The sequence below is a fragment of the Tigriopus californicus genome, chromosome 3, assembly GCF_007210705.1.
Source record: "Tigriopus californicus strain San Diego chromosome 3, Tcal_SD_v2.1, whole genome shotgun sequence".
NCBI lineage: Eukaryota > Metazoa > Arthropoda > Copepoda > Harpacticoida > Harpacticidae > Tigriopus > Tigriopus californicus.
The window spans coordinates 6,895,523-6,906,778 of NC_081442.1; the positions used below are offsets into that span (position 1 = coordinate 6,895,523).

An 11,256-nucleotide genomic window follows, 5' to 3' on the forward strand; every position below is an offset into this window, starting at 1 on the left:
GTTACTTTTGTCACGATTACTTACCTGTGTTTTGAAACTTCATTAGATTAACAACATTATTTGATTCGTTTGTTTCTCGAAATGATTAGACGCGCNTGATTCGTTTGTTTCTCGAAATGATTAGACGCGCCTACGCGTCTTTGCGAATGCAATTCTTCATCGTTACTTTTGTCATGCGAACATGTTGCTGAAGCCCTTAATGATCGGTTACTAAGTGGCCCTGCCTTACAAAACGACATGATGGACGCATACTTGTGCGATTTCGAGAGTTTTCAATTGCCGTGATGTCCGACATCGAAGCAATGTTTAGCCGGGTGAAGCTCAAGGAAGAAGACGCTCGGTATCACAGATTTCCATAAAGACTAGCGCCAAACGACCTAATTGATGTGTATCAAATGGTCAGTGATGTATTTGGAGATACATCTACTCCATTCTTGGCCATTACAACTCTTCATAGGACTGCAGAAGATTCAATTTGTTCAGATAGACAAGAATTTATAAACAATTTTATGTCGATGTCTATCTCGATAGTTATGAATATCCGAGCCAAGGTATTCACACTTGCAAGGAAATCTATGGAGCGCTTGAAGGTGGTAATTTCTCTCTTCCACTACAGTTGTCGGCCAATGGGAGTAATATATTCTAGCCTCAATGTGGTCGAGCACTCTTGCTACCATCTCCTGAACCCGATCCCTTGCCGTAGCGTGGTAGTCCTGAACCCATTCCCTTTGTTTTTTAGGTATGTCTTGTTGCGTTAGGCTGTTAGCGATCACTTTGAGTCTCCCAAGGCTATCTTTCACGTCCTTGATTCTCATCCTAAGCAACGTTCTCAACCATTGTGTCTCTGTACCAAGAGCTTTCCCAAGTTTCTTCAATTGAAGCATGTGGTGGAGGTTCTCCACCATAAGAGTTTCCTCCACTTCAATCCTCCCATGGAGGAGCATTGGCCGCGTTTGGCTGGGTCACTTCCATGACAATGTGACGTGCGTCAAACTATAACCAGTCATCAGAGACCCAATCTTCCAAAACAACCACAGCTGCTGTTGGTCTCGTAGCTTGGCCTGGAGGCCAGCGGGGCCCTATCAGGTGGTAATGTTTTACCACAAGGATGGAAGGAGCGCATACACCCACTCCCCACTCATTTATCGGCGTCTCCTGCCTAGTGCCACGGTGGTATTCTACATGAAATGAAATGTGATGAAATAAGACCTATACCATGGGATTCTATGAGCTCTTAGGATTCTTATTGTAGACTAAAAATTATCGGTCATGGGCCATTAGAGAAAGAAAATACAGATTTAAGATGTTCCAAAATTTAAACTTTCCCGCCCTTTAAAGGCCCCCCCCCTTTGGGGTTGCCAATTAATGTTAGTCAACGCCATATTAGATGAAATTGAAGTAACGTACTCCTCTTAGCTCCGTTTAACACTGCACTCTGAGGGATCGAAATTAATTTCTTGTTGGTTCTTTCAAGAGAATTCTTTAAAGCAACACCGTATAATAAACAACCTTCTTGGTATGGGGCTTCGTGTATGTAACAAGTTTGATATTGATAACTGATGAATTTGACCTAATAATGACTCATTCTGTACAATAACTGGCACCACTGCTCGACTCGAGGATCTTTGTCAACATAAGAGCGAATCTCAAGCCTTTTAGGATTCAATTTCCTGAGCTTTGAGCTCCACGAAAAATGGCGTCCGACCATCATCAACGAGTGAGAGCCCTTGTTTGTCTAATCAGGGACCCTAAAGAGAGGAAACGCCACGACTTTCCCCTGACCGCCAAGTTAGGCCATTGCGTTGAATTAAGGGTAATCAGGTCTTTGTGTTAAGTTTAAATTTCTACCTATTAGGAAGTTTACATAAATGGCAGGCATTATTTAAGGGGCACAGAGTAATACCAATTTGAATTTTGAGCTCCAAGAAAAAAATGTTGTTTTTTTTTGCAAAACATCCAAAATAGTCAAATAAAACAGGTGTCATATCTCTTAAGACAGAACATTCTAAGATTATGAAGAATCCAAATGAGTATAAAGAACAAAATGCAACTCAGAGCTACAGTATATCTACTTTTGGATTGAGGGCCATTCCCAGAGTGAGAACCATAGTTTCATAACAAGTTCACCAAATTACTTGAAATATGGTCAAGATGTTTCTGAAACAATTTTCTACAAATAATGTTATTAGCAAAAATGTATTGCCTCATTGTGTATACAGCAAATTCTTGCTTTATCATGAAAATCTAATTAGCACTTTTCAGTTATTGTACTTTAAGACATGTTCAAAGTCATTTTAAGTATTTTTATATGCCTGGTTTGAAGCACATACGGTTATGAAAATGATATTAGTCACATATTTTGTTCAACAATCCTTATGCCAATAATTGAAATTTCAAAAATTTCAACAGCAAAAGGTTAGGCCTTACTTGGCGGGAAAGGTTTGGTGATTGCAAAAAAGTGGCATTTCCTTGCTTTAGTGTCCTTGGTCTAATATGCAATGACAAAGCCCACTTCAAAATTCCAGAAGACCAGCGCCTTCCCAATGGAATTTGTACGTCTAGAAGTTGCTGAACGCTGAACTTCAGTGCTGGTGACTTTAAAGACGTCCTTCCTGTGCTGCCATGCTACAAGTCGATGCTTGAGTTTCGATCCAAACGTCTTGCTGAAAATCGGAAGTGCCACTGCCAAACTGTGAAACTCATCGCAAATCTGGCCTCTTTGGATCGCGGAAAAAGTTGAAGAAGAGACTTGTAATAGGACATAATGGTAGATAAAAAGTGAAGAAATTTCAATTCAAAGTTTGCTCTTTATTGAAAGGACATCCCAATCAGTCTGGCTCTAACAAGGAGAACACCAATCAAGGGTCGTTTTTTGTGTGCCGGTTGCTTGGAGCTCATAGTGTCATCAAGTGGACATTCTTGCGTTCTCATTTTGTCACAAATTTAAAAATGAGCACCGCCAACTAATCGGTGGAGAATAACGTTTATCACCTTTGTCCAAGTTCGTCAAGACTGCGTAGTGGAGCCTCATTTAATGTGTGAAATAGCCAATGAAAACAAAAGTTCGAGAACCTCTTTTCATGTGACGAAGTGATCCATGGTACAAATGACGCAAAGATGCCAATTGTGTACTGCACAAACGTCCGGGCACTTGTAGATGCAGTATTGCAGGCTCGAGGACAAAAGATTGAAGACACAAAATTGCGCTTGTCAATTGATGAGGGTCGACCCTTTCTCAAAGTGTCAGCTTCAATTTTCTCACCAAAACCGGACAACGAAGAAAAAATGAAGATGTTCAAGTCAACTGGTGTTAAGAGAACATTCCTACTAGCAATCACCCCAACTCGGGAGACATGTTACGCTCGAATCAAGTCTAACGAGATCAAGATACGAGACTTAGTAATACCTAGAAAATGAAAGAAGTGTCGGTCTGGTTGGTAAGTCGTAGACTGCCCTTTATTCATGAGAGACATAGATTTATATACACAACGGGAACAGGGAAAAGGAGGAGCTTAAAGTGCGTGTTCCAAGTCTGTCGCAACATGTTGGAGCATAGAGTCCCTCTTTGGGATCAGGGTGTGGTTCTCTCATGACGATGCTTTAGTTCGTATACAGACATACGAGTCTATTGCAATTATTCTGTCTAAGTTATCCTACGATGTGCAACTCGGGGATCTGGAATATTTCTTTGCCCAAGACCTGAAATGTTTCAACAGTACCTTGGGGTTGGGTCCCCATCGTTCTGCTTTTCCTTGCTTGTATTGTCATTGGCAAGTGGGAAAGTAGGAAGAAAAACGAGATGAACGAACGTTTGGATCTCTGAGAGAGGATTATCGTCGCTTTAGTGAAAGAGGATCTAAGAAGGCTGAAGCCAAGCATTCAGTACATGCCGGAAGAATTTGATCATGACAACTATGTCGGATGACACAAGAGTAATTGATGTCTGTGCTCCACCCTTTCTTCACTGTCTTCTTGGCATTGTGAACAAAATATTTGATGAAGTGGTAAAGATTGTTCCTGAGGTTGCTCAGTGGCCAATCGAATTGCACCTGAATCGTGAAAATTACCATGGTGCTCAATTTGAGGGAAATGAGTGTAAACGACTGTTGGACAATTTAAGCAAGTTGGAGGTCATCTTACAAAAGAGCGATCGTGTCCAAGAGGGGCTTCACCATTTTATGGCTTTGAGATCATTTTCCACAATCAATCATCTCATTCACCAGCACAATGTAGATATTGATCAAGTACACAGTGCTGTGGCTGACTTCAGAGGAGCTTGGAAAGCTACATCCTTGACGTCAACATCAAAGGCTCACATCATTTGTGATCATCTTGTTGATTTTATTGAAGCCAAAAAAAGGTGGATTTAGTATGAGCTTTTTCTGCGAGCAAAGTCATGAGGCCATCCATGCCGAATTCATGAAGACCTGGGCAAAGTATAGTTTAAAAGATAAAGCCAATCCACGATACAAAGACCGTTTGTTGAAAGCTACTCTCGATTTTAATGGTTCTCATGCCAAATAGTATGTTATCTTGTTTTTCTCCCCTTCCTACCCTGACAATAAAAAAATGGACATAAACAAAACCTCTAAGGGCCTATGAGTCTTTCCAACCCCTAAAATGAAGGAGATCTAGCGTCAAAATTCAGTCAGTCATTTTCATATATATTTCCCAAACCACTCATACATGCAAAGAAAACACTTTCACCGTACGAAAGGTCGTAGAAAGGTGTAGGTTTAGACCAAATGTATGCCAAAATGGCAAAGCTATATAAGCGGGTTATCGTCATCAGCTGGCTAGCTAACAATGACTCGACCGCCATGAGTATGCCTAGCTGCCTAATTTGCCGAAACTGCCGGGAAACACGACCAACCACGCTGACTCGTCATTATTCGTGGGTCTCCGATGCCATCGGATGTGAAGTATACAGGCTCTTGAGAGCATTATGGAAAGTGACGAGAACCTGGGAATTCCGGGGACATCGCAAGACGCCAAGGATCAAACTGTGACCAGGATTGGGACGAGGGTAATACTTTACAAGAGGTAACTCAGGGACGGTGAGCAACTGTGACCATGAGGAAAAGTGAAAAAGGCACCAAAAGTGCGCCCATAACGAGTTGATTACAGAAAAAGAGGAACATTTAATCCAATCTAACTTAAACAAACTTCAAAAAACTAACTTAACCTAACGTAACCTGACCTTTCGGTTGCATGAGCCTGGGGGCGCCTAGGGTGCGGCGCAAGCCTGTGGCAGCTTGATTGGGAGGGTTCTTTGCCTTGGATCCCAACTTCATGCNCATGTAGGAAAATAATGTAATTGACGGGGCTGCAAAAACGGGAAATGTGGGATCTTGATATGAACGCTTCATTTCCAATCTTATCCAGGTAGATAACATGGTTATAGATCAACAAGTGCAAAATTGACTATTTGCAATTTGAAGTTTGTCAAAGGCCAAAGAGCAAGAAAAATACTCGGTCACAATTTGGATCAAAAAAACGTATCATTAAAGAAAACACTTTCACCGTACGAAAGGTCGTAGAAAGGTGTAGGTTTAGACCAAATGTATGTTTCTAAGAGGTCCCGACGGGAGAAGCGCAAGAGATCTGCCTCGGCCTCCTCTTCAAGCTCTGGTGATCGCCGCCCCCATGTAAGTGCGGTCAATGTGGGAAGAAAGAATCGGCGCGGTCGCCGCTCACATGATCGTCAAAGAGACGTGGGGCTTCCGGCGCCACCAGATCACTGGGGCCACATCGGAAGTAGATCGCGTTCTTCTTCGGAATCTTCTTCTGAAGGGAGTGGCGTCGAAGCTCAAGCTAAAGCTCCTGACAAGCGCAAGCAGATTCCGCCTCCGACGGATTTTTGGGCTGGCCGTGCTGAAGAGCCCTCGGGGGTCGGCAATATCGCGGGATCGAGAGACAAATTTGAAGGTAATGTTAATAAATACATTATCGCTTTTCCTTGGATACTTCTTCCACTTTCACTACTTGTGTGGCGTTGTTGCTTTTGTGTTTCCACAAAACCAATCAATCCACTTACATACTTCCGACAAATCTGCCCACATCAGCAATTTCCAATTGCATTGTAGTTTGTCGGTAGTAATCAACCCTACCAGCATTATTGACCTTGGGGGACTTCAATGTCACCTCAAGCTTGATTTTGTTGCTAGAATTAATTGCTGTGTTTTTGGTTGACCTCTGAGCGTTGTACTTCAAATTGTCGGTGGCTTGTCATCAATAATTTGATTATATGATCCAATTACTGCCGGATTTGGTACGATGTCTCTTTGCTTGACAGTCTCACGTTTCTGGATAGCCTTGATAAGCCTCCTTGAACGATGACGACCAAAGAGTTTGCTTTGTGAAAGCTTTCTCACCCACATGTTCGCTTTGTGAAAGCTTATCCTTCGCATGTGTTGTGGGCACCATTCCACATGATCAGACAATCCGCATTGTGAAAAAGGCCGAGGCTATCATTTGAATGTGTCGTGAACGCACTTCCATGGTTGTCAGGGAGATTGCTCATGTTCTCTATTGATCAATATCTCTCTGCAGATCTGCGGCATGAAGCCAGGCGACAAGTGGAGGAGTTCGAAGGACGCTATCTTCAGCGGATCCCTTCTACTAGATGGGCCCGTTCACACTTGCTTCTCGGTTTTCAATTGCGGGAAGTCAAGAGACTTCTTGACGACTTCCGTCGCACGTGGTCCTATGTCATTGAATCTGCAACTCGCGTGGATACTGCCAGAGTTAAAGAATCAAGACTAATAATGAAGCACGCACGAGGTGCGCTGGATTTGGCGATGGAGGCTACCCGCCACGAGCTCGCTATGGCCGATCTATGGGAAACTCATGGTCCTGAAATGTTGGCAGCGATGGAAGGGAAAGCTCCCAAGGACCCAAAGTACGCTGCAAGGTCTGAGCTACTGGTGAAGGAACTTCGCAAAACTAAAGTGGATCAGGCGATTATCACTGGAAAGGCAGTGCCAAGAGCCTCATTCAGCCGCTGTGAGGCTCGCCCCTTTCGGGGCCCCAGGCAAGCAACACTTTCTAAAAGGAAGCCTTTCACAATCCCTAAAACTCAACCAGTGAAGTCTGTGGTGAAAATAGCCAATGGCGAGGGGCACTTGAAATGCTTTGTCTGCGGCTCTCCAAAACACCTGGCCAAAGATTGTACTCGAAAACCGCCGATGAAGGATTCATTGTCAATGACAATTATGCCATAGCGTTGGTCAATTTTGTCAATTATGCTTGAATAATTTTGTTACACCAGTGAGCGTCGAGTTCACTTCTCAAAATAAATGTTTTGTTTGTTTGTTCCTTCAATTGTTCTACTTGGTACTGCCATGACACAATGTTGTCTCGTTTATAGCTGTGGAGGCATTTGATTTTCAATTGCTTTGTGACAAGGACGCCGAGACGACTGGAGTTTCTGGTCGAATCCACCGAAAGGAATTCTTCCCCTACTGGAGGGACACGCTGAAGGCCGATGACGAAATTCTTGCGCTTCTCTCGCACGGCTATGTGCCGCCGTTGTCGGAATGGCCGCCCTCGTCCTATATCCGTAATAATCGGAGTGCCCGAGGTAGTAGAGCGCATGCTTTTCTCAGCGAAGAAATTCCCCATTTAATCGAAAGTGGAGCAATCCGAGAGGTTTTTGAAAAACCATGGTTTATCTTACCCCTCCAGCTCGTTCACCGTGACGGAAAACCCCCCCGACTAGTTGTCGATGCAAGCCGACAAATCAATCCATTTCTCTTTAAGCGGAAAGTTCGGCTCCCCACTCTGGGCGAAATTAATCAAGGGGTCGAGCGTGGAGACTATTGGGCCAGCCTAGATCTGAAATCGGGCTATTATCATTTACGGATTCATGATGATTATCAAAAACTTTTTGGTATTCGGTGGTATGATGAGGATCGGAATGAGCGATTCTTCGTTTGGACAGTCTGCTTCTTGGGAATCAGTGACTTGGTTCGCACTTTTACAAAACTTGGGAAGCCGTTATTGGGTTTCATACATGCACAGGGCATTCCAGTCTCCTTGTATATTGATGATTTCTTCACCCACGCCAACTCCGAATCAAAATGTGCTCATAATGTTGCAAGTATTAGAGATGTGCTGAATAACGCGGGGTTTATGGAGGCGAAGGCAAAATCCACGGGGCCAACTCAGAGGGGAGTCTTCTTGGGCCTCGTGAATGATACTAGCACGCTCCAGTATTCTATACCCCAAAACAAGCTTTCATCGATATGTAACGGTCTTAAACAATTCATGCAACTCAATCGAGCTCAAGTGAAAGAAGTGGCGTCTCTATATGGGAAAGTTGGCGCTTGTTTGTTAGCAGTTGGGCCCTCCCTTCGGCTGCTTACTCGTCTTGGACAGAGCGCCATTGCTGACGCCGCGCGGAGAAACGGTTGGAATTCATGGATGAACCTGCGACCCCTACATCCTGAATTACAATATCTGATCGAACAACTGCCCGCTCATAACGGCTTTCCATACAATGTCAAAGAGCTTGTGCATCATGTAGACATTACAATTGCAACCGATGCCTCAAAGCTGGGGTTCGGAGCCATAGCCCTGCGATGTGGGGACAGTTTTGAACACCAAGTTCATCCGTTGCCCTGTGGGAAACAACTCATTCTGAAGCGGATGTTCTCCCAATCAGAAAGTGCTTCATCCTCCACTTTCCGAGAACTCTTAGCATTGCACGCTGCTTACACTGACCCCACAACCATCCAGCAGTTTTGGGGCAAATCGGTCAGTCATTTGACAGATAACAAAGGTGTCGTGGCAGCTATGCGGAAGGGGAGCTCCATTGCTTCTCTACACCTCTTGGCCCTTGATGTTTTTAAACAATGTCAGGCCCATGACATCAGACTGCAGGTCCATTGGGTACCACGTTCTGACCCCCGTTTGCAAGCAGCTGATGCTCAATCTCGACACTTTGATAATGAAGACTGGGGGATCGACTACAGGGGCTACTGCAACGTCCTCAGTTTCGTCGACGTTCAACCGCAGATTGATCTATTCGCAACCGAGGATAATGCGAAATGCGAATGGTTTGCATCGAAATTCGTAGCTGAGAAAGACAAGGCTGTCGGGATCAATGCGTTTTCTTTGAACTGGTGTCAGAATTGGTTCTTCTATGCCTGTCCTCCCCCCAGGCTCATTGTGCCTACTTTGCGCCAGGTCGTTGCTCAAAAGGCCGCCGGGGTTCTCATTGTGCCAAGATGGGCTTCATCATCATTTTGGCCCTATGTATTACCGGATGGGAAGCATTTTCTACGACTTGTAGTCAAATTCAAGTCATTTCGACCACTATGCGTAGTAGGGCCTGACATTCGAAGCACAACCTTCAACGGTGCTATTGCCTTTGATTTGATAATGCTACAGCTAGATGGAAATGTCTCCTTGCCTTTTGCGCCTTCTCTCACTCCACTCACATGTATCGGTTATGGTTGTGACTCATGCCGGCATTAATAATCCTATTACAGATCATCGCCTTCATGATTTGGATAGTATTGATGTGACAACATGGATATGAAGAAGGCATCCAAAGCACCTCGAACATGGATACAATATGACAGGGCGTGGCGAAATTTCGACATTTTTTGTTCGGAATACAAACAATCTAGTTCCCCTGCTACACTGTTGGTAGTTGACAGATACTTGGCGTATCTTGTACAGTGCGGGAAATGTCTTGCATCCGCGAAGATGGCTTTGGCTGCTATCAATGCAATACATGTCGAACAAAATTGTCCCTCGCCCACGCGCGACAAGACAGTTCTCATTACGATGGAAGGAATTAAGCGTTCTCGTGCCACCACCCTCCCTCTACAAGCAACGCCTACTACTCGTCCGATCCTTAAAACCATTATTGATAAGAATTTGGGATCCGCAATGGATGCCATGCCTGACGAATTTGAGCCTTGCATGCGCACTTGGCGCGCAGTTTGGTTCGAAGTTACCGCATTTGTTACTTTAAGCCGCTTCTCTGACATTCAACGTCTAAGGCGTGAGGATGTACATATCAAAACAAATAATGTCACCTTCTATTTTCGAACTCGAAAGAATGACCAGATCCACAGAGGCCACGCCGTCACAGTCTGTGCCTCGGGGGGGCGATACTGCCCTGTTGAGCTCACTAAACGATACCTCCTTCGTCTTCCGAAACATTCACATTGCTTCTTATTGCCCACCTTGAACGGGTTGTTCCCAGTCAATAATGGCACTGTTCTCTCTACTTACGATAACATGCGAAAATCTCAAGCCCTCATTTTTCACAACGCTGGAATGCCCAACAAGTACAGTCTCCATTCCGGCCGTGTTGGGGGTACAGTAGCACTCCATGACAAAGGCTGGTCTTTCGACGAAATTGGGGCGTTTGGTTGATGGGCCAGAGGCAGTCGCATGCCGGTGCATTACTCTTCAAAAGCCTCTGCAAAGCGTAATGCAATGTCTATGGACTTGTTCCTTTAAACATGTTTCGATATAAAACCACGTTCTAATGTCCTGGCCTCTATGTATTCAATTAATGTTCGGTGCGAACTTTTGGGGCCATGTGCTACTCCGACGTGTCTTGGGGGTACTTTTCACCTTTCAATTGAGACCACGGGGTGTCAACCGGACGCCCGCTAAGCTAATGCATACATACATTTTAGCTAGACCTCTTTTTCAGTTGCTGCAGTAGCCTCATGGCCACAGAATTTTCTAGCGCAGGCGCTATTGACCTTTCGGAGACTAAGGTAGGTGAAAGTTATATTTCATTTATGAAAGTGGCATATTCCGTGGCATCCAATCACATCCATTTTCAAGTCGCCTGTGTTGCCACAAAATTCAAATCACGCTTGCTGAAGAGGCCTTGTCCCTTTGTTCATCAGACATTGGGTTCATGCTTTAGGTTATTGTACACTTCCCACTGTAATCTTATCAAATGGAGATCCAAGAGTCAAGCAGTGGTGCCAGTTATTGTACAGAATGAGTCATTATTAGGTCAAATTCATCAGTTATCAATATCAAACTTGTTACATTCACGAAACCCCATACCAAGAAGGTTGTTTATTATACGGTGTTGCTTTAAAGAAATCTCTTGAAAGAACCAGCAAGAAATTAATTTCGATCCCTCAGAGTGCAGTGTTAAACGGAGCTAAGAGGAGTACGTTACTTCAATTTTATCTAATATGGCGTTGACTAACATTAATTGGCAACCCCAAAGGGGGGGGGGGCCTTGAAAGGGCGGGAAAGTTTAAATTTTGG

The 11,256-nt window shown here is 44.2% G+C and overlaps 1 protein-coding gene across 2 annotated transcripts; it reads left to right on the plus strand.

The window, feature by feature from the left end:
• Positions 1 to 5,331: 5,331 nt before the first annotated feature.
• Positions 5,332 to 10,530, plus strand: LOC131877501 (uncharacterized). 2 transcript variants are annotated; one of them, XM_059223185.1, is made up of 2 exons: positions 5,332 to 5,928; positions 7,370 to 10,530. In XM_059223185.1, exons 1-2 carry the CDS (start codon positions 5,562 to 5,564, stop codon positions 9,478 to 9,480), a joined length of 2,478 nt encoding a protein of 825 aa, XP_059079168.1. In that variant the 5' UTR covers positions 5,332 to 5,561; the 3' UTR covers positions 9,481 to 10,530. The 2 variants fall into 2 exon arrangements, with proteins under 2 accessions (XP_059079168.1, XP_059079169.1); XM_059223186.1 differs by lacking the exon at positions 7,370 to 10,530 and adding an exon at positions 6,553 to 7,323 and having other exon boundaries at positions 5,547 to 5,928.
• Positions 10,531 to 11,256: the final 726 nt, after the last annotated feature.

Excerpts from the sequence above, each read along its gene's own strand:
- LOC131877501 (XM_059223185.1), top strand. The coding sequence starts at position 5,562 with ATGTATGTTTCTAAGAGGTCCCGACGGGAGAAGCGCAAGAGATCTGCC. Across the intron at positions 5,929-7,369 it reads ATCGAGAGACAAATTTGAAG|CTGTGGAGGCATTTGATTTT; the intron begins GTAATGTTAATA and ends TCTCGTTTATAG.